The 24465-nt window shown below is 34.8% G+C and overlaps 1 protein-coding gene across 1 annotated transcript in view; it reads left to right on the forward strand.

The window, feature by feature from the left end:
- Positions 1-24465, forward strand: part of ITGB3BP (integrin subunit beta 3 binding protein) — an 87003-nt gene that overhangs the window by 8061 nt on the left and 54477 nt on the right. The window contains exon 2 of the mRNA XM_060139863.1: positions 13201-13243. Within this exon, the coding sequence (XP_059995846.1) occupies positions 13201-13243 (43 nt within the window). The remainder of the gene's footprint in view (positions 1-13200; positions 13244-24465) is intronic.

Here is a 24465-nt window from a genome sequence, read left to right on the forward strand (position 1 = left end):
TCTATATTAAAATGTTGGTTCTCTCCAATTGATATTTATTTTTTTAATAAATTTATTTATTTATTTATTTATTTTTGGCTGCATTGGGTCTTTGTTGCTGCTTGTGGGCTTTCTCTACTTGCCGCGAGTGGGGGCTACTCTTCATTGCGGTGCGCAGGCTTCTGATTGGAATGGCTTCTCGTTGCAGAGCATGGGCTCTAGGCACACGGGTTTCAGTAGTTGTGGAACGTGGGCTCAGTAGTTGTGGCTTGCAAGCTCTAGAGCGCAGGCTCAGTAGTTGTAGTGCATGGGCTTAGTTGCTCTGCAGCATGTGGGATCTTCCTGGACCAGGGCTTGAACCTGTGTCCCCTGCAATGGCAGGCAGATTCTAAACCACTGCGCCACCAGGGAAGCCCTCCAATTGATCTTTAGATTCAATGCAATTCCTGTCAATCCTGGCAAACATTTTAAAGGAATAGAAAAACTGATTTCAAAAATTTTATAGAAAGGCTGAGGACTTACAGTAGTCCAAACAATCTTAAAAAAGAAGAATGAAGTTGGAGTACATAGACTAACTAGACTTAGTGTATGTACAAAGTATGTACACTACCTAGACTTAACTATACTATGTAAAGTGGCAATGAAATCAATGTGGTTTGGGCCTAATGGCAAATAGACAAAATGGAAAAGAATAAAAAGCCCAGAAGTAAAACCAAACCAAGTACCAAAGTAATTCAGTTGGGGAAAGAGAAATCTTTCCAACTGGTTCTGGAACACCATGTGGAAAAACAAACCAAACAACCTTGACTTCCACCTTATACCATATACAAAACTTAATTTGAGATGTAGCATAGTCTTAAATGTAACCAGTAAAATTTCTGGAAGGAAATACATGAGAATATTGTTACAACATGGGGTAGATAAAATTTCAGGCAAGGTACATAAAGCAACCATAAAGGAATAAAATTGATAAATCAGACTACATCTAATTTATATATTCTAAATATAAGTTTAGAATATATAAAGAACACTTGGGACTTCCCTGGTGGTCCAGTGATTAAGACTCTGTGCTTCCACTGCATGGGGCACAGGTTCGATCTCTGGTCAGGGAACTAAGATCCCACATGCTGCGTGGAGTAGCCAAAAAAAAAAAAAAAGAATATATGAAGAACTCTTACAACTCAACAGTAAAAAGATTAAAACCTTATTAAAATAGTGGTCCAAAGACTTGATCCAATACTTAATAAAAGAAGTTACGTGAATGGCAAATAAGCATTTTGTTAGACATCAGGGAAATACAAGTTAAAATTAAATTGAAATACTATATAACACCCAGTAAAATAGCTGTACAGTTGACCCTTGAACAACATGGATTTGAACTGTGAGTGTTCACTTACATGCCCACTCTTTTCAGTAAATGTGTCCTACAGTACTGCATAATCTGTGGTTGATTGAATCTGTGGATGTGGAACCAAAGATATAGAAGACCGAGTATAAAGTTGTGCATGGATTTTTTTTTTTTGATGTGGACCATTTTTAAAGTCTTTATTGAATTTGTTACAATATTGCTTCTGTTTTATGTTTTGGCCTTTTGGCCACGAGGCATGAGGGATCCTAGCTTCCCAACCGGGGATCGAACCCACCCCGCTGCCCTCCGCCCACCCCCACCCCCACCCCAGCCCCACACCGGAAGGCAAAGTCCTAACCACTCGACTGCCAGGGAAGTCCCTATACGTGGATTTTTGACTGCAGGGGGTTCAGCACCCCTAACCCTCCACATTGTTCAAGAATCAACTGTGTATTCATTATACATTTTGAGAATACTAGGTGAATAATGAATCTTAGTAAATAGATTTGCTTTGCACAGAAGTATGGGTTAGCACTTCTTCAACTAGTTTCTGTGTGCTCTAGGCTTGAGAGAATAAGTTTATTGCAGATAACGTGAGCTAGGCTTTCACTGTAGGCTGAGGAATTTAAAATATGTTGCCTTTGCATTGGAGGTATCAATATGAAATCATGGATTTTTAAATATATGTATTAAACTCCAGGTAGATAGAAAAGTATGTGTGTGTGTTTTCTGTTCTAGCTCTGTCCCTTACCTTTAAGCAATGACATAAGTATCAATGAACACACCTAGTGCTGAGATTTTGATTTATAAATGCCATTGTCCACTAAAAAGAACCAAGTTTCTTTAAAGCAAAAGCTAATTCCAGTGCTGGAGCAGAGAACATTTTGTGTGAGTGAGTGTGCATGTGCAAATAAGGAAATATAATGAAGTGCTCAAAGAATTACAGGTACATAAGGTACATTGGAGGCAGTGTGAAAGGGGAATGATCCAATTGCCAAATCTGGGACAATTAAGATCAACATAAATGGTAGGAATTGATTATAATCCATTGGATTAAATAAAATTCCATGATTCTATAGTGATATAAATAAATGAATAAAGAGGAGAGAAAGGAAAGCTTTTCCTTGGAGTGGAATGCTACTTAATAAATATAAGTGATAGGATTAGAAAATCATCAATGGTTCTTTAAAAGTATTAGGACAAAGTTTGATAGGAAACAAGATATTTACATATAAGATTTCTTATATATTACATTGGAGAAAACTGGCAGATAACATCTTAATCAATGATCAAAATACATATCACTGATATTGTGAGAAACCAACATCATGTGCCTCAAGTTATCATGCTCTCAAAAGGATACAGCATCATTTTTGTAATACTTATGGCAAAAAACCCACATAGCCTCATCATGAGAAAATGTCAGATAAACCCAAATTGACAGATATTTCTACAAAGATAACTAGCCTGTGCTCTTGAAAAATGTCAAGGTCAAACAAAAGAAAGGTTGAGGAGGAGCTGTTCTAGGTAAGGGAGACTAAAGAGATGGGACAATAAAATGCAATGAGTGATCCAGGATTGGATCCTAGACTTGGCGGCAGGGGTGGGGGGATTGGCTATAAGGGGCATTTTTGGAGCAAGTTGAAAATTTGAATATGGTCTCTTGATAGTAGTATTGTATCAATGATAAATTTCCTGATTTCGATCAATATGCAGAAATCAGTTGCATTTCTTTAGTAACCAACTACCAGAAAAACAAATTAAGAAAACAATTCTGTTTACAATTGCATCAAAAAAGAATAACATTCCTAGGAATAAATTTAACCGGGAGGCAAAAGATCTGTACACTGAAGACTATAAGACATTGATAAAAGAAAATGAAGAAGACAGAAATAAACACAAAGATATTCCATTTTTATGGATTGGAAGGATTAACATTGTTAAAATGTCCATACTACCCAAAGCAGTCTATAGATTCAATGCAGTCCTTATCAAAATTCCAACAGTATTTTTCACAGAAATAGAACAAACAATCCTAAAATTTGTATGAAACCACAAAAGACCCTGAATAGCCAAAGCAGTCTTGAGAAAGAGCAAAGCAAAGTTTGAAAGCATCGTGCTGATTTCACACTATATTACAAAGTATAAAAAATCAAAACAGTATGGTATTCGCATAAAAACAGGCACATAGATCAATGGAACAGAATAGTGACTCCAAAAATAAACCCACACATATTTGTCAATTAATTTACAACAAAGGAGCCAAGAATATACAATACAATATGAAGGACAGTCTCTTCAATAAATGGTGTTGGGAAAACTGACAGGCCAATGTAAAAGAATGAAACTGGACCCCTATCTTACACCATACACAAAAAATCAACTCAAAATGGATTAAAGACTTGAAGGTAATACCTAAGATCATAAACCTCTTGAAGAAAACATAAGCCATAAGCTCCTTAACACTGGTCTTGGCAATGATTTTTTGGATCTGACACCAAAAGCAAAGGCCATAGCAGCAAAAATAAGTGGGACTACATCAAAGCAAAAAGCTTCTGCACAGCAAAGGAAATCAACAAAATGAAAAGGCAGTCTACAGAATGGGAGAAAGTAATTGCAAATCGTGTATCTGATAAGGGATTAATACACAAAGAACTCATACAACTCAATAGCAAAAAAAACCCCCAAACAATCCAATTTAAAAACTGGGCAGAGCTGCTTGTAAATTTTGGAGATTAATCCTTTGTCAATTTAATCTGCAAAATTTACAAGCAGCTCATGCAGCTCAATATCAAAAAAACAAACAACCCAATCCAAAAATGGGCAGAAGACCTAAATAGACAGTTCTCCAAAGAGGATATACAGATTGCCAACAAACACATGAAAGAATGCTCAACATCATTAATCATTAGAGAAATGCAAATCAAAACTACAATGAGATATCATCTCACACCGGTCAGAATGGCCATCATCAAAAAATCTACAAACAATAAATGCTGGCAAGGGTGTGGAAAGGGAACCCTCTTGCACTGTTGGTGGGAGTGTAAATTGATACAGCCACTGTGGAGAACAGTATGGAGGTTCCTTAAAAAACTAAAAATAGAACTACCATACGACCCAGCAATCCCACTACTGGGCATATACCCTGAGAAAACCGTAATTCAAAAACAGTCATGTACCACAATGTTCATTGCAGCTCTATTTACAATAATCAGGACATGGAAGCAACCTAAGTGTCCATAGACAGATGAATGGATAAAGAAGATGTGGCACATATATATAGTGGAATATTACTCAGCCATAAAAAGAAATGAAATTGAGTTATTTGTGGTGAGGTGGATGGAGCTAGAGTCTGTCATACAGAGTGAAGTAAGTCAGAAAGAGAAAAACAAATACCGTATGGTAACGCATATATATGGAATCTAAAAAAAAAAAAATAGTCATGAAGAACCTAGGGGCAAGACGGGAAAAAAGACGCAGAGAGTGGCATGGACATATATACACTACCAAATGTAAAATAGCTGGTGGAAAGCAGCCACATAGCACAGGGAGATCAGCTCGGTGCTTTGTGACCACCTAGAGGGGTAGGATAGAGAGGGTGGGAGGGAGGGAGATGCAAGAGGGAAGAGATATGAGGATATATGTATATGTATAGCTGATTCAGTTTGTTATAAAGCAGAGACTAACACACCATTGTAAAGCAATTATACTCCAATAAAAGTGTTAAAAAACCCCAAAAAACTGGGCAGAGGACCTGAATAGACATTTTTTCCAGAGAAGACATACAGATGGCTAACAGGTACGTGAAAAGGTGCTCAATGTCACTAATCAGCAAGGAAATGCAAATCAAAACCACAATGAGATGTCACCTCACACCTGTTAGAATGGCTCTTATCAAAAAAACAAGAGATAGCAAGTTCTGGTAAGGATATGGAGAAAGGGGAAGCCTGTGCAGTGTTGGTGGGAATGTAAACGGGTGCAGCCACTATGGAAAACAATAAGGAGGTTCCTCAAAATACAGAACTTCTATATGATCCAGAAACTCCACTTCTGGGTATTTATCTGAAGGAAATCAAAACATTAACAAAAGATACATGCACTCCCATGTTCATTACAGTATTATTTACAATAGCCAAATATCCACCAATGGATGAATGGATAAAGAAATATATATATATATATGTATACATACATATGGAATATTATTCAGCTATAACAAAGAAGAAAATCCTTCCATTTGCAATATGGATGGACCTTGAGGGTATTATGCTAAATGAAATAAGTCAGAAAGAAAAAGGTGAATACCATATGATCTCACTTATATTTGGAATCTTTAGAAAGAACAAACTCATAGAAAAGGAGATCAGACTTGTGTTTACCAGTGATGGGGGATAGGGAAGGAGGAATTGGAGGAAGGTGGCCAAAAGGTACAAACTTCTAGTTATGTAATAAATTAAGTCCTGGGGATGTAATGTACAGCAGGGTTACTATAGTTAATAATACTATATTGTATGTTTGAAAGTTGCTAAGAGATTAGATCTCAAAAGTTCTTATCACAAGAGAAAAAATCATAACTATGTGTGGTGATTGATGGATTTTACCTAGACTTACTATGATGATCATTTCACAATATATACATATATTGAATCATGTAGTACATCTGAAATTAATATTATATTTCAAAAACTTTTCCTGATTTTGATGATTGTATTGTGATTATGTAAGAGAATATCCTTGTTCTTAGAAAAACACACAAATATTTGTGGATAAAGGTATACAGTGTCTCCAACTTATTTTCAATGGATCATAAAAAAGATTTTGCATTGTATATGTATGTGTGTGTGTATGTTTCTATAGAGAATGATAGAGCAACTGGGACAAAATGTAAACAGGTATTAAGTCTGGGTAAAGGTTATCAAAAACTGTTATTCCTAGAATATTTTTTAACTTTAAAAATATGTAAAAATTAAAAGTTCCCCCAAAATACCCATCAAATTGTTTTTAAAAATGCTAATGGATGGATTAAACAGTAAATTACACACAATTAAAGAAAGAATTACACAACTAAAGATAGACCTGAAGAAATTGCCTGACAGCATAGAGATCAATGATAAGAAATAGATGTTTAGAGATGTGGAAAATGGAATAGAAAATCTAAAATTTCTTCTAGAGGGAGTCTCAGAAAGGTAGAATCAAGGAGAGCCAATATTTGGAGAAATTATGGCTTAGATTTTTCCAGAACTGATAAAACACAAATCCATATAAGAGACTGCCTTAGAGATAAGACAGTGTTAATATGACATCCTTTGGGAACTTGCATTTAAAGCACCTTAAATAGAATTGAAGGATTATAAAAAAATGTAAGGAATTAAATATGTTCTTGAATTTAAGAGTTCAAGTTCTTGAATTCAAGAGTTCAAATATGTTCTTGAATTTAAGACTGATGTTTTAAGTAAAAAAAATTAAATTAATTATTAATTTATATAATATAACACCTTTGTGCCAAGCACTGTGTCGGGCTTTGGGGATTCAAATATGAACAGATGTTACACTCTCTAGTTTGCATTTTAGTGGGAGAGATAGTTCAACAAGTATTTTTAGAACTAATAATTTACCAGTTAACAGACAAGATGCTAATGATATAAATACATTAGTCTAGGGAGGAAATATACTATTGCAACTTGATAAGTTTAATGAGAAGAACATGTACAAGTATTATAGGTGTGGAATGGAAAAACCCTTAGTGCAATCTGGACAGTGTCAGGGAAAAATTAAATATGACTCTGCTGGAATCTCAGAGAAAATGTCGACATCAGTGTTAGTTTATTATTGTTAATTTTTATGTTGTAAAATATTATACATACAAAAAGGTATATAAAATATCACCAGTCTACCACATTTAATTCTGATAAACCTGTTTAGCCCCTTTTAATAGAATCTTTTAAAAGACTTATTCATGTCCTTTATATATGTATGTGTGATGATACACATATGTATATGTTTCTCACAGAAGGTAATAGTAATGAATGTTTTATTAATGTTCATTTTTGAGAGTACCCATTTAAGAATGAAATGATCTTATGGCATTTCTCATTTTATTCAACCCAAAGAACATCTCACCTCCATCCATATATCTTCTGGGTTCAGTATTCCCAAATATATCCCTTTAGGTCTGTAAAAATTCTTTAGCTAATTCTTTATTAATCTTTTGATAAAGCAACTTTTGACACCATAAACGTGTTGCCCAATAACTGGTTAAGGTTTTGGCTAGTTTTATCATGAAGAATAACAAGATTAATCTTTTATTTAGTTGCTTTCACGTGGTGACCATATTTCTCCATGCAGTGGAGTGATAATCCCACTTACCCATGCTGTGTTAGTGAATTATTATGTGACCTCTGTCAGTGTTGAACACAAAAAAGCATAGGCTTGAATGAAAGGGAGAATGCAAAAGGATATAGGAGATTCTTCTCCCTTCTTTGCTCATTCCCATACATGGAATGGAAAATGTATCATTTTAGATTTCTCAATTTGTACCTAAAGAGTCACATGGGATGTGAATTTGGCCATTGCCTTTCATCAAAGGATTTCTAAGCATCTCATAAGCATATTCCATAATCCTCTAAAAACTGTTTGTGTAGTTGTAGCTGGCAATATTATTATCTCCATTATAGAGAGAAGTAAATGGAAGCACTGATATACTAAGTGATATTTTTATCTTCCATTCAGAAATTTACCACTGGTTTACAGGCCAGTATTATTTATCACCTTTATGAAGCTTAGTGAGATTATGTGATTTGTCCAACCTTAGGGGAAGATTTTGGCATAACATCAAGGCTCCTGAGTCTTATATGCCTTACTAATTTTATCTCCTCCCCACACACATACACTCTTACCCTCAGCTCTATTGAAAATCATATTTAATCCAATGTTTTAAAAGTCCTGTAAGGGATGAGGTATTACTATTAGTCATGATTGTGGTTACTTATGTGGGAGAAAGGAGGGGTGAACAAGATGGGACAAATGGAAGGTTTTGGGGGAGAGCTGGCAAACTTCTATTTCTTGATCCTGGGTGATGGTTACAAGGGTGGTTGCCTTATAATAATCCATTAAGCAATATATTTTTTAATGTAAGAAAAAAAAAGTCCTCTAAGGGAACCTCAAATCATGTTGCTTCATGAGTCTTGGAGGTGTCATTCCTGGTTCTTAATTAGGAATCAAATGATAGTTTATTTTTTCTAAAATAGTTTTTTTAATATTGTAACTGCTGTTATTAATGTTACATACTAAAACTCATGCACTTGTTCTGTTCTGATGAGTTAGAGAATCCTATTCAGGATACTACCATGTGGTAAGCTAAATAAAATAGTGGAAGATGGTCTTAGAGAGTAATATGGCTAATTCTACATGGTTACTTTCTTTTCTTTTCCTGTTGATATAAAACTACATATCTTTATCTTTCTTAAATTCTCACTAGCAATAATGCTGGTAGCAACCAGAATTTTGATCCCAGTGAAGCTAAACCTAGTACACCTAAGTGTACTAGGGGTACTGTAGTATTCAAATTGTGGGCACTGGTGTAAATTTGGGTTAAGTTGAAAGTGAGAAGTAACCTGTAGAGCAGCGGTCCCCAACCTTTTTGGCACCAGGAACCGGTTTCGTGGAAGACAGTTTTTCCACGGACCAGGGTGAGGGTGTGTGTGGGGGGATATGATGGTTCAGGCAGTAATGCAAGCGATGGGGAGCGGCAGATGAAGCTTCACTCACTTGCCCGCCACTGCCCACTTGTGCAGCCCAGTTCCTAACAGGCCTCAGACTGGTACCGGTCCATGGCCTGGGGGTTGGAGACCCCTGCCATAGAGATTATAAGGTTACCCATAAGAGGGAGGTAATTAGGTTATAATAGGTAGGTGCCCATTTAAAATTTATTTATTTATTTTTAATTGTGAAATATACATAGCATAAAATTTACCATTTTAAAGTATACAGTTCTGTGGCACTTAAGTTCAGGTAACCCTTGAGTAAATTGGGGATTTACTCTAGTTATAGTCCACCTATAACTTTACAGTCAGCATTCTGTATCCCTGGTACCGCATCCACGGATCCAACCAACTGCAGGTTGTGTAGTACTGTAGTATGTATTTCTTAAAAAAAAAAAACTTGAGAATAGGTGGACCCTTGCAGTTCAAATTCGTGTTGTTCAAGGGTCAACTGTACATTCACATCGTTGTACAACAATTACCATCGTCCAACTCCAAAACTTTTTTCATCTTGCAAAACTGAAACTTCCTATCCATTGAACAGTAACTCCCTATTCACCCCTCCTCCTAGCCCCTGGCAACTATCTTTCTATTTTCTTTTTTCTTTTCTATAATATATATATACTTTTAATTTTTATTGGAGTATAGTTGCTTTACAATGTGTTAGTTTATACTGTACAGCAAAGTGAATCAGCTATACGTATACATATATCCCCTCTTTTTTGGATTTCCTTCTCACTTAGGTCACCACAGAGCACTGAGTTCCCTGTGCTATACAGTAGGTTCTCATTAGTTATCTATTTTATACATAGTATCAGTAGTGTATATATGTCAGTCCCAATCTCCCAATTCATTCCACCCCCCCCCGCTTCCCCCTTGGTATCCATACATAAATGTCTGTGTCTCTATTTCTGCTTTGTAAATAAGATCGTCTATACCAGTTTATTCAGATTCCATGTATACGTGTTAATATACAATATTTGTTTTTCCCTTTCTGACTTACTTCACTCTGTATGACAGTCCCTAGGTCCATCCATGTCTCTACAAATGACCCAATTTCGTTCCTTTTATGGCTGAGTAATATTCCACTGTATATGTGTACCACATCTTCTTTATCCATTCCTTTGTTGATGGACAGGTTGCTTCCATGTCCTGGCTATTGTAAATAGTACTGCAATGAACACTGGGGTGCATGACTGCTTTAAGCACCTCATTTGAGTGGAATTATATAGTATTTGTCCTTTTTTGCTTGGCTTATTTCACTTAGCATAATGTCTTCAAGGTTTATCCATGTTGTAGCATGTGGACTTTCTTTCCTTTGAAGGCTGAATAATATTCTCTTGTATGTGTATATACCAAATTTATTACTTATTCCTCTGTCCACAGACACTTGCATTGCTTTCACCTTTTGGCTATTGTGAATACTGCTGTTATGAACATGGGTGTACAAATATCTGTTTGTGTCCCTACTTTCAGTTCTTTTGGGTATATATATATTCATAAGCGGGATTACTGGATTATATGTTCATTCTAGGTTTAATTTTTTGAGGAACTGCCAAACTATTTCCATAGCAGCTGTACCATTTTACAGTCCCACAGGACAAGAGTTCCAGTTTCTCTATCCTGGCCAACACTTATTTTCTGGATTTTTTGATAGTAGCCATCCTGATGGTTGTAAAGTGGTATCTTGTGGTTCTGATTTGTGTGTCTGTGGTTCTGATTTGCATTTCCCTAATACTAGCGATGTTGAGCATCGTTTCTTGTGTTTACCAGCCATTTGTATATCTTCTTTGGAGAACTGTCAATTTGAGTTCTTTGCCTATTTGGGGGTGCCCATTTTTTTAAAATCAAGGTAGTAACCACAAGAGCTGCTATTACTTTACAGAACTACCAGAGATCTATCACTTTTAATTGCTAACTAATACTGGTAGCAAATAAGTAAGAACTTTAGGAAAATATTTGTCCCACATATCTAATCAAGTTTTGCCTGTCCTTCCTTTGTGTGTTTCATCCGTCTCTTTCTCTCTGTTTCTGTTAACATCATCCTAATCCACTTAGCATCATCTATGCTACAGTTGTTTGTGAGTTTTTTAAAAAGGGTAAAAGCATTTAGTAGGTGCTTAATTTAATAACTGATATCTTGACACTGAGCCCAGTTCTACCAGAATGGTAAGAATAGATGGTCATAAATTTCTAGTAGGTTTGTTTTTCTTTACCTCTTTAGCTCCTCCCCCTCAATTCAACAAGGATTTATTATGAACAGGGTGTAAAATCTGAGTTTCTCTCACTCAAACTGTGTGATAGGGGGCAAATCACACTAAACTCTTCTCTATTGGATGACCTAAGTAATCTCTTAGGTTTCTCCTAGTCTTGTCTAGTAAATGTCTTTATGATTCTTGTAACTATTACCAGCTTTTGGATATTAGATGCCTGAATTATCTGAGAACCACATTACCCACAATAAATCATGTTTTTAGATTCTCACTAAACTGTTAGAGTGAGAGATAACAGTCTAACTCAGATCACTTTCTTATTTACTTTTACATATCTCCTTGGGCTTCTTAGATCAACCTAGGACCTAAACTGGAAACCTTTTAAATACAAATATTTAGTTTCTCTACGAATTAGCCATCACTAATAAAGCAAGAATATTTTGAATGGTTAATATCGGGGGTGGGGGTTATTTACTTCTAAAAAGTAGTATTGCATCTTAACAGCATTTAAAAACAAAGGCTGAAAAATGCTGTACTGTGTACTTTTAGTTTTTGATTTCTACTTTTGAAGTTTTATAAATACAAAAAACATCTCACACACCTGAATAGGGTAATATATATTCCAAAGCTAAATATAGTACTTTTTTTGATTAGCTGCCATTTTTGTTCATAACCTCTGTTCTCTTCTTGCTTCATTGAGAATTCACATTAAATTGATTTCAAGTGGACTTCTAAAAGATATGAGTAATTCTTTAAACCAATTTAGTTAATTTTAAGAAATAATGTTATGTGATAGGCTAATGTAGATATAATAGCAAAATTAAGTGAACTATTTTAGATAGATTAAATTTTTGTATTTAATATTTATTGCTGAGTAATTTTTATAAATTGTCCATCTCTTCTATTCCTGCTTCTGTCACTTGTTTGAAAGTCAGTAGTCACTTATTTATGTATAGTCATTTTCTAGGATCTATAAATTTTGTTTCGCTTTTTGTAGTACAACCTTTATAATAAAATTTGTTTGCTTTATGCTCAAATTTTCTAATATTTTAAATAACTTAATTTCTTTTTCTCAGAGATCGAGAAAGTACTTTTAACGTTGCATTTGTCACTGGGAAAACTAGTTTTAATTTATATTGACCTTTTTCTTCTTTGAGCATTTAGTCTGTGTTCAATAAAATGTTGATGACTGCTCTTTAGAAGACAGCTGTACGAAATAAAGTATTATAAATATTCAGCTTTCCTTTCTAAGCATTGTCACCAACAGCTGGGCATCCAGTTTAGCAGAACAGATTTTGCACAGAGAGAGCCTGGCATGTTCCTGAATCAGTTTAGTGAAGGAGACAAAAAATAGTTTCTTATGGATTGGGGACTTATAAAGACATAGAGCATCTGTTCCTCAGTTAAGTCATAGTCTGGTAGCACTGAATCATGTTTAAAGCTAGAATAAGGTGCAAAACTTTTTCACCTTGCTCATACTTTTATTTTAATAGCTAGTGTATTATTTCTGCAAATAATATACTTTCAACATCTCCATTGAAGGTATGTAAATTATTTTCCTTTTATGTATAATTTTTGTTAGTGGTATTTTAAAACACACAAATATATTAATTTTTTACTAAGATTATTTTATAATATAACTTTAGTGTTTGAATTGTATAATGGTGCATATATATAAAACTACATATATAAAAATCCATCTAAATATTTAATTATGATTTCATCTTGATATATGCTATCAAAAAATCAGTTTCATCATTGTGAAAATTGCTTTCTTCATAGGTATTCTACTTTAGTTGGTGAAAGTAACTTAGAATCTTTGTTTATATAGATTACTCTTAAATACTTGGCTACTTAAAGCATATTAAATCTAAGATGTCTTTAACTATTTTGTTTGCAGTGTTAAAAGATCACTGAAATTGGATGATCTGTTAAAAGCAAATGTAAGTATTTACTTATGAGTTTGTAATTGCATAATAAGATTGTGTTTTTAATTTTTTGACAGCTAATTTACCCTTATACTAAATGTAAAAAGTATCAAAAAAACCCACTGTGACATAATTGTTATTGGTACACCATTTTCTACATATAAAATTTGTAATCTAATATATGGAAATTCCTGGCCAGCTTGAGGTTTTTATTTAAAAGGCAAATTATTTGAAGCCTTAATGAAATAATTTAGTAGAAATTAATTCACTATTTGTAGAAAAAAAATGCTCTGCCACTTAAATGCAGATAAATAAAGATGGAACAGTGGCAGTGCTTTAATCTGCATTCTCTAATCTGCTAAAATGAAATAAAAGCATTAACAACATTTTTATATCAAAAAGGTAATTACCCCCTCAGCTACGCTGGCATGAATAAACAATTAAATACTAACACTGTAATAAATTTCACTGTGGTTGTCACAACAAGAATAAAATTGTACTGTTGCTATTACTTTTTGTAAATCTCATCATAGCACATTACTAATACCAGCATATCATGACATATGCTAGTTTATTATCTTTTCATTACCAATATTGGATCTAGATACAGACACTAATACTGGGATACTTATGGCCTTAGTAATCTTAAATGCAAGTAAATTGGTGAGAAAGTAAATTAAAACAAATAGCTAGTCAGTAAATGGGCTCCTATGTGAGATCCCATATGAGAATGCCATTTCAAGAAATGGGTTTTATATGGAATTTCTCTTCAGAAGACTCACTGATATTTAACAATTTACCATTTTTAAAAATTCCTAGATGCTTTTTTTAAAAATTTAAACAAAGGTGGCAGAATACTGCAATGCCACTAAAAAAATCATTAGCAGTGTAATTAGCAATTTAGAACACTATTATCCAACTTGTTCTGTACAGAATGCAGCTGTGACTGTAATTTTGCATCAGTTTCTTTGGTCAGAATGGTATTTTGGTAGATGAGTAGTCCAGCTTGAAATGAAATACTGTTCTTTCCTGCCCCAAAACTGTTCTTTGGGAGGTGGTAACATCATTTGAATGGAAGAGAATGGCCATTTAGGAATTCATCCTTTTCATAAAGTACAGTTGTCGTCATGGCAAGCTTTCTATCCATTTTTTCTCCAGATTAGGATGTGTCAAGGTAGCCAGTGACACAGCTAATATCCTGTATTAGAAAAATACATTGTTATGTTTGGCCCAATTCTGTACCTTTAAACCAGTTGACTTAGCTTGGTACCACATGGCCACCAACTGCTAAATGCAGGTTCCTAGCATCCTAGCCTGGGCCTTCAACATTTCTGTTTTCTAACCTATTTCTAATATTTATTATTATTTCTGATATTTTCAGCTTTTGTATCTTGCCTCATAATTTGTTTGCAGCTCTTAGATCTGACAGCTTTGGCTCTGGTGCTAAATCTAGGCTTCTCTCTTTAGCTACATTTATGCTTCTATCCATTCCAGTAACAGCTAAGCCCTGAAGCAGCCTGGTTCCCAAGAATCTGCCTACATGCCAGTGATCCCACTGAGGCTGCCTTAGTCCGTACAAAGGAAAATTACCTATAACTCTAAGAGCACCTAATTGCTGTGAAGCTATAGAGGAACTAGTAGTAACTTTGTGGTCATTTTGCCTTACCCATATGATGCTGAAGGAAGAAGGCTCTGGTGTCCAAGGAAAGGAGATGGCTTTTATATGCCAGTTGGTTGAAGTGGAGCCTGTTCATTCTAAACAACTGGTGTTTTCTCTCCCAGCAATAATTAGAACTACCAAATCCCAGTGTTCCCAATGTGGCTACAGACCTTCATGGAGATTAATGCTCCATGATGTTAGGGCAAGTCTGCAAAAGTAATTTTCCTTATGATTCCCCTAATAGGGAAAACAGAGGTATGGATCATTCCCTGTTATCTTCCTTTAATATATATAGAGTATATACTATGAGTACCACTACTTGCTGAACCTCTCAAATTGTTGGGGGGTAATGAGTGATGAAGGTTTTGATTTATCATTACCTGCAATATTGGGGTTGCTGAAGTTATGGCCCTCCAAGCACTGTTTCTAGATGAATTTTCAGAAACAAAGTTGAATTATTTATTACAAACTGTTGCCAATGGCAGTCCAGATGAATTTATAGGGACAGCTGGCTACCTGGTTATATACCTAGCCAGCTTGACCTAATCTCTTTCAGGCTACTTCAGAGAAGGAATGGGAGAAGCAGATGCTGCAGATTGGGAAGGGAAGGAGCATACTTCCTACCAAGGCCAACTCAATAGGCATGCTGCTAGAATGAATGCAGTGCAGGTTTGGGGGAGGTTTGCTGATTTGGACATACATACCCAGTCGAAATTATTCCCTTACCGTTAGTAGGATAGTTCTAAGTCTGATTATTCCCATGGCCTAACCTTATCTCTCTGAGATAAGGCTTTTACTGACTCCTGAAATTAGAAAGAACTTGGGACTTCAGGGCATTAGGAAATATTATAGCTCATATTCTGTAGGCTTACTTATTGATTTGGCTCATCTGCTCCTTTTTCTCCCCCTCCCTCCCTCTTCTTCCCTTCCTTCCTTACCTTTTTATTATGGAAACTTTCAAACATACACAAAAGTAGAGACAATAATACAGTGAACTACCATGTAACCATCACCCAGCTTCAAAAATTATTAACATTTTGCTTCATCTATTTATATATATATATGTACACATATATTAATGTATATATGTGTGTATGTATCTGTATTTTTTTTCCTGGAATTTAGCAAATCCCAGACATGTTATTTCATCAGAATATTCTTCAGTATGCATTTCTAACAGATAATGACTTCTTTCATAACTATAGAGCCATTATCATACCTTACAAAATAAGAAGTAATTCCTTAATAAAATCTTTTTAAAATTATTATTTATTTATTTGGTTGTGCCAGGTCTTAGTTGTGGCTCATGGGCTCCTTAGTTGCAGTGCATGGGCTCCTTAGTTGTGGCATGCAAACTCTTAGTTGCGACATACGTGTGGGATCTAGTTCCCCGGCCAGGATCAAACCCGGGCCCCCTGCATTGGGAGCACAGAGTCTTTACCACTGCACCACCAGGGAAGTCCCAATAATATCTTTCACCCAGTTTATATTCACATTTCTATAGTTGCTTCAAAATGTCCTTTTACAGTTGGCTTATTAAAATCAGGATCCAAACAAGGTTTACACATTGTAGTGGTTCTTAAGAACCTTGAGATTTTTTTTCCCCCAACTCCTTTTAAATCTTTTAAAATCTCACTCTTTTTCTTGTAATTTATTTTTTGGAAAAAACTGAAATATTTTTTCCATATTTCACATTCTAGATTTGGTTGATTGTTTTCTTGTGGTGTCCTTTAAGTGATTTCTGTAATCTTCATATTTCCTATAAAACTCATAGTTAAAACTAGAGGCTTGGTTAGATTGGTTAGATTGTGGTTCATATTTTGATAAGAATGCCTCATAGTCTGTGTAGTTCCTGTCTCATCACCTCAGGAGGCACAAAATGGTCTTGGTTTTACCAGCCTGATCCACCCATAATAAAATTCTCCGTCAATCTGTCTCCTAATTTTTTTTAAATGCCTTGATGATTATTTTATAGATTCCTTATTTCACTACAGTTATCAAATATTGATTCCTTTTTTTTTTACCTTTTGATTTTGGAGAATTTTGATTATGGAGAATGCACTGCCCATTACCCAGCTTCAGTAATTATCAACACAAGTCTAATCTTATTTCATTTATATTCCCACGCATACTTCAGTATCCCCCATACTAGATGATTTGAAGCAAATCTCAAACATCATCCATATCATCCTAAATACTTCAGTAATTATTTCTAAAAGATAGACTTTAAAAAAACTATAATAGTATTATCAGGGCTTCCCTGGTGGCGCAGTGGTTGAGAATCTGCCTGCCAATGCAGGGGACATGGGTTTGAGCCCTGGTCTGGGAAGATCCCACATGCCGCGGAGCAACTAGGCCCGTGAGCCACAGCTACTGAGCCTGTGCATCTGGAGTTTGTGCTCCGCAACAAGAGAGGCCGCGACAGTGAGAGTCCTGCACACCGTGATGAAGAGTGGCCCCCGCTCGCCTCAACGAGAGAAAGCCCACACACGGAAACGAAGACCCAACACAGCCAAAAATAAATAAATAAATAAATAAATTTTTTTTAAAAAAAAGTATTATATCTCTCAGAATGAATTCCTTAATCATCAAATGGACATCTTTGTTCAAATTCCCAATTATCTCATACACTTTTTGACAGTTCAGTTCTCTTTTTTTAATTTTAGCGTTTTTTATTGAGATATAATTCATATAATATAAAATTCATAATTTTAAAGTATACACCCGTGGTTTATTATATACTCATTACATTGTGCAGCCATCACCACTATCTGATTTTAGAACATTTCCATCACCCCAAAAAGAAATCCATACCTATTAGCAGTTAGTCTCAATTTCCTCCTCCCTACCCCCCCAGTCCCTGGCAACTAATAATTTATTTGCTGTCCTTATGGATTTGCCTATTCTGTACATATTATATAAATGGAATGGTACAATATGTGACTGACTTTCATTTAGCATAACATTTTCAGGGTTTGTCCATGTTGTCACATGTAACAGTACTTTATTCCTTTTTATGGCTGAATCATATTCTTTTGTATGGGTATATCACCTTCTGTTTATCCATTCCTCAGCTGAAGGACATTTGGGTTGTTTCCACTTTTTAACTATTATGAATAATGTTGTATATAACATTCTTGTACAATGTTTTGTATGAACATGTTTTCAGTTTTCTTGATTACATACCTAGGGGTGGAATTGGTGGGTCATACGGTAATTCTAACTTTTTGCAAAATTGCCAAACTCTTTTCTACAGCAGCTACACCATTTTACATTCCCACTATCAGTGTATGAGAGTTCCACTTTCTCCACATCCTCAACAACACTTGTTATTTTCTGAATTTTTGATTCTAGCCACCCTACTGGATGTGAAGTGCTATCTTATTGTGGTTTTAATTTGCATTTCCCTGATGATGTTGAACATCTTTCCATGTACTTATTGGCCATCTGTATATTTTTTTTGGAGAAAGAGCTGTTCACAACTTTTGCCCATATTTTAATTGGGTTGTCTTTTTACTGTTGAATTGTAAGAATTCTTTATACTGTTACCTTGTCAGATATATGATTTGCATATACTTTCATCAATTCTGTGTGTTGTCTTTTCACTTTCTTGATAGTATCCTTTGATACACAAAAGTTTTAAATTTTGATGAAGTCCAATTTACTTTTTCTTTGATTGCTTGTGCTTTTGGTGTCATATCTAAGAAACTGTTGTGCAGTCTATGGTAATGCAAACTTTCACTATGTTTCTTTCTAAGAGTTTTATAGTTTTAGCACTTACGTTACATTTAAGACCTTATTGAGTTCATTTTTGAACATGGTATGAGGTTAGGGGCATGTGGATATTCATTTGTCCTAGCATTGTTGAAAAGCTATTATTTCCCCCATTGAATGGCCTTAGAACCCTTGTTGAAGATCAGTTGATTATAAATTCATGGATTTATTTCTGGACTGTCAAATCTATTCCATTTGGTTGTAGATCTGAACTTTTGCCACTACCATGCTGTGTTGATTACTATAAGTTTTCAAAAAGAAAGTTTTTAATTACTATAAATTTGAAATTAGGAATGTGAGTCCTCCAACTTTGTTCTTTTTCAAGATTGCTTCTGTTGTTCCATATGCCTTGCAATTCCTGGTGAATTTTAGGGTCACCTCATTTCTGAAAAAGAAAAATTTATACTTTTGATAGGAATTACACTGAATCTGCCATTTTAAAATTAGTAATTCTTCTGAACCATGATCACAGGATCTATTTCTATTTATTTTGATTTTCTTTAATTTTTTTCAACAATGTTTTGTAGTTTTCAGTATACAAGTCTTATACTTTTGGGTTATATTTATTCCTCAGTGTTTTATTCTTTTTGGTGATAATGTAAATGGTTTTTTGTTTTTTTGTGTGTGGTACGTGGGCCTCTCACTCTTGTGGCCTCTCCCATTGCGGAGCACAAGCTCCGGACACACAGGCTCAGCAGCTATGGCTCACGGGCCTAGCCGCTCCGCAGCATGTGGGATCTTCCCGGACCGGGGCACAAACCCGTGTCCCCTGCATTGGCAGGCGGACTCTCAACCACTGTGCCACCAGGGAAGCCCTGTAAATGTTTTTATAATTTCCCTTTAGATCAGTCATTGCTAGTGTATAGATACACAGCTAATTTTTGTATATTGATCATGTATTGTGTAACTTTGCTGAACTCGTGTATTAGCTCTAATACTTTCTTATAGATTTTTTAGGGTATTCTATATATCAGATCATGTCATTTTTCTTTCCCATCGGATGCATTTTTTTCTTATTCTTGCTTATTGCCCTGGCTTGAACCTCCAGAACAATGTTGAGTAGAGTGGCAAGAACAGATATCATTGCCTTGTTCCTGATCTTAGGGGGAAAGCATCCAGTCTTTTACCATTAAATATGATGTTAGCTGTGAGTTTTTCCTAAATGCCCTCTGTCAGATTGAGACACTTCCCTTCTATTCCTAGTTTGATGATTATTTTTTATTATGAAAGAATTGTATTTTTGTCAAATGCTTTTTTGCATCTATTGAGATGATCGTGTGGGTTTTTTTCCTTTATTCTATTAATATGATGTATTATATTGATTGGTTTTTATATATTGAACCAACTTTGCTTTCACAGGATAAATCCCACTTGGTTGCAATATATAATTCTTATTTTTCTCTGGTTTCAGTTTGCAGGAATGTTGAGGATTTTTGCATCTGTATTCATAAGGGAGATTAGTCTGTAGTTTTCTTTTAAGGTGTTTGTCTGGTTCTGGTATCAGAGTAATGTGGTCTCATAGAATGCGTTAGGAAGTGTTCCCTGTTTTTGATAGAGTCTGAGAAGAATTGGTGTCAATTCTTCTTTAAATGTTGGTAGGATTCACCAGTGAAGCTCTCCAGTCCCACGCTTTTCTTTTTGACAAGTTTTCTGAATTGATCTAATCTCTTTACTTGCTATTGATGGATTCCAATTTTCCATTTCTTCATGATTCAGTCCTGGTAGGCTGTGTATTTTGGGGAATTTGTCCATTTCATCTAGATTATCTAATTTGTTGGTATACAGTTGTTCATAGTATCCCCTTATAATACCTTTTATTTCTCCAAGGTCAGCTGTAATATCCGCCCCCCCATTCCTGATTTTAGTAATTTGATTCTCATTTCTTTCTTAGTCAGTCTAGATAAAGGTTTGTCAATTTTCTTTTCAAAGAAGCAACTTTTAGATTCATTGATCTTCTCTATTTTCTTATTTTACATTTCATTTGTTTTCTCTTTAATATTAGTATTTATTATTTCTTTCCTTCTGCTTCCTTTGGTTTTAGTTTGCTCTTGTTTCTTAAGGTGGAAGGATAAGTTATTGATTTGAGAGCTTTCTTCTTTCTTAATGTAAGTGTTTAACTTTCTCTCTGAGTACTGCTTTCTCTTCATCCCGTAAGTTTTTACATGTGTTGTGTTTCATTTTCATTCTCCTCAGTGTATTTCTAATTTCCCTTTTGATTGGTTATCTAGGAGTTTGTTAATTTCCATGTATTTTTGTATTTTCCAAATGTCCTTCTTTCTTTAATTTCTGATTTTATTCCATTGTGATTAGAAAACATTCTTTACATGATCCAAATCTTTTTAAATTTACTGAGATTTGTTTTATGGCCTAACATACCTTCTATCCTGGCTAATGTTACATATGTACTTGAAAAGAATGTGTATTCTGCTTTCGTTGGGTGGAGGGTTTGATAGATGTCTATTAGGTCTTATTGGTATATAGTGTTGTTCAAGTCTTCTGTTTCCTTGCTGATTTTCTGTCTAGTTGGTCTATCCATTGTTGAAAGTGGGACACTGAAGTTTCCAACTATTATGGTTGAATTTTCTATTTTTTCCCTCAATTCTGCCTGTTTTTGCTCCTTGTATTTTGGGGCTGTCTTGTTAGATGTGTATGTGTGTGTGTGTTTATAATTGTTATATCTTCTTTTTTTCAGTATCAGTAAGTCTTTATTCATTGTGTTTTCTTGGAGAAAAGAAGAGGAAGGGGAAAGGATCAGCATATAGCAGAAGTATATAGCAAAAGTATAGCAGAAAGGGAAGCAAGTATCCATTAAAACCATAAACACACACTGGTGATAGATTCATCAAAGCCCAAGGGAGCTCAGTCTTCTGTAGTTCAGGAATGAGAGGAGGGTATCAGGGAAAGAACAAACAGGTTCATGCTATCTTTCCCTCCTTATAAATTCAACAGTTAGCACAAAGCTTTGGTTTCTAGTAGTAAACATGGAGTTACATTCGTCCATCTCCTATTAAACATAAGTTTTGACTTAATTTTTTTGCATCTGCATAAAAGCTCCCGAGTGACTTGGATATATACATTCATCTTCCCTCTCTTGGTTTCCTACCCCATCTTTCTACATGAAAGCCCCCCATTGCTTCTCTCAATCTGTAATAGGAGATTAAGTAGGTTTGGTCCATCCATATGCCAGTGTAAGTGTTTTGCATGAATCTTATCAAGGAATAGTCTTGACTCACAAGGTTTGGCACAAGGGATGACATCTTCCTAACTTCTTCAGGTTTTTTTATACAAATCATTCAGGAGTTATGGAGACACTCAAGAATCTAATGAGTATGTCTGTGTAGTGTAGGAGTCAAGTTTTTAGGACAGAAGATCTGGTCTAAAATAGGAAATAGGGAAAGGAGAACCAAAAAAAAAAGGATGATCTAAGTCTTTCCCTTTTTTTCAGCTTTATTGAGTTATAATTGACCAAAATATAAGATATTTAAAATGTACAATGTGATGATTTGATGCATATATTGTGAATATACACACACACACACACACACACACACACACACACACACACATCGTAAAAGGATTCCTCCCATCAAATTAATTAATGCATCCATCACTTCAAATTTTTCTTCTTTTCTTTTTCTTTTTTGGTGAGAACGTTTAAGTTCTACCCTTTTAGCAAATTTCAGTTACTGTATGATACAGTGTTATCAGTTATAGTCACCATGTTATACATTAGATTCTCAGATGTATTCATCTTATAACTGAAAGTTTGTACCCTTTATCAACCTCTTTTTATTTCCCCCATCCCCCAGCCACTAACAACCACTTTTTTACTCTCTATTTCTGTGAGTTGGACTTTATTTTTTTCCCCTATTAAGTGATACCATGCAGTGTTTGTCTTTCTGTCTCTGTCTTATTTCACTCAGCATAATGTCCTCCAGGTTCATCCATGTTGTCACTAATAACAGGATTTCCCACTTTAAGAAGAGTGGCCCTAAGATGATATTCCAGATCCCTTTGGCTGGTATACAGTCCTCTGAAAGATACTTTGTCTTTTTTGCTTTCAATACAAAAAGAAATTTGTAAACAATTAAAAACCCAGAAGAACATTTAGAAAGATCAATACATTGTATTTACATAGTCTGAGTGACCCAAGGATCACCAAATCAGCAACTATCCAGCTTTATAAATCTAAGACAAATAAAATGTTTAAATGGAAAATTAGCACATGAAAAAATGTTCAACATCATTAGTCATTGGAAATACAAATTAAAACCACAAAGGAATACCATTCCCACTCACTTGAATAGCTAAATAACAACAACAAAACAGAATGGCTTTAAAAATCAACCCTGGAATGTCTAAAACAACCTAAGGGTTGGTGAGGATGTGCAGCATTTGGAACTCTCATTTATTGATTGTAATTTAAAATGATACAAACACTTTAGAGAACTATTTAGCCTTTATTTTATATATAGAAAATAAATCTATATCCATCCTATAGTCTGGCAATTCCATTCCTGGGCTTCCTAAATAAATAAAATCATATATCCACAAAAGACATATACAAAAATGTTCTTTAGCCCCTTAATTCGTAATAGCCCCAAACTGGAAATAACCCAAATGTCCTTCAACAGGAGATTAGAAAAACAAATTCTGGTACATTTATACAAAGGAATAGTAAAATTAAAAGGAACACAATCTTACCACTCACAACAACATAGATGATCTCAAAAACACATTGAAAAGAAGAAGCCAAACACAAGAGTTATGTATTTAATTTATATGAAGTTCAAGAATAGGCAAAAATAGCTATGGTTATAGGAATTAGAAAGTGGTTGCTTCTGGGCTGCAGAGTGGGAATTGAGTGGAAACGGGTACAAGGGAATCTTCTGGGATGACAGAAATGTTCTTCATCTTGGGTGGTGGTGGCATCAGTGTATATATACAGTTATCAGAACTCAGCAAGCCAGACAACTTAAGATCTATGTATTTTATTGTAAGTAAATCATACTTCAATAAACAAAAATATATTTGAGGTAGGATTCACTTTCTATTCTGAAAAAATAGGAGGACATATGAAGGAATGATAATAGCCATGAAAATATATCTTTAAAAACTTATTGAAGACTACAGTGCAAGAGAGTAACAAAATGGTCATGTCTTTAATATTAAAATTAATATTTTAATGTCTTAAAATTGTGGAACAGTAGTGTGCACAAATAGAAACACCAGTGTATCAACTTTTTAGCCAATGTTTTATTTTTCCTGTTAAAATATTTTTATCAAAGTAAAATTTATAGATTGTGAAATTCACAGATCTTGAGTGTACAGTTCAATGAGTTTTAACAAATGTATATCCCTGGGTATCAAACACCCAATCAAGAAATAGAACATTGTCATCAGCACAGATCTAATATATTGGTTATATCCTTTCCCTGATGTCCCTGTAAGATCACGGGGTAAGTGCAAAATGCTTTTGTTCTCTATAACTACCATTAGAAATAACAAAACCTAAATATTATTAGAGTCATTAAGGGTGATAATTGTGGCAACTGATAAAAAGTTAGTTGATATTTAGGACTCTTCTAGGAACCCTAGGCCCAAATCGTGACAAATCCCTGAGACAGCTAGTATTGAAAATTTTCTAATGTAAATTCTATAATAAGTACTAGTGATGTATAAGTACTGCCTTAGGTGAAACATTCCAATAACCTAATTAACCAGTATAAGATTATAAAGAATTGTCTCCCTTTAGCTACCCTAATTTTTCTTTTGCTTCTGGTTGTCCAAATACCTACAGTAC

Source organism: Lagenorhynchus albirostris, chromosome 2, assembly GCF_949774975.1.
Source record: "Lagenorhynchus albirostris chromosome 2, mLagAlb1.1, whole genome shotgun sequence".
Taxonomy (NCBI): domain Eukaryota; kingdom Metazoa; phylum Chordata; class Mammalia; order Artiodactyla; family Delphinidae; genus Lagenorhynchus; species Lagenorhynchus albirostris.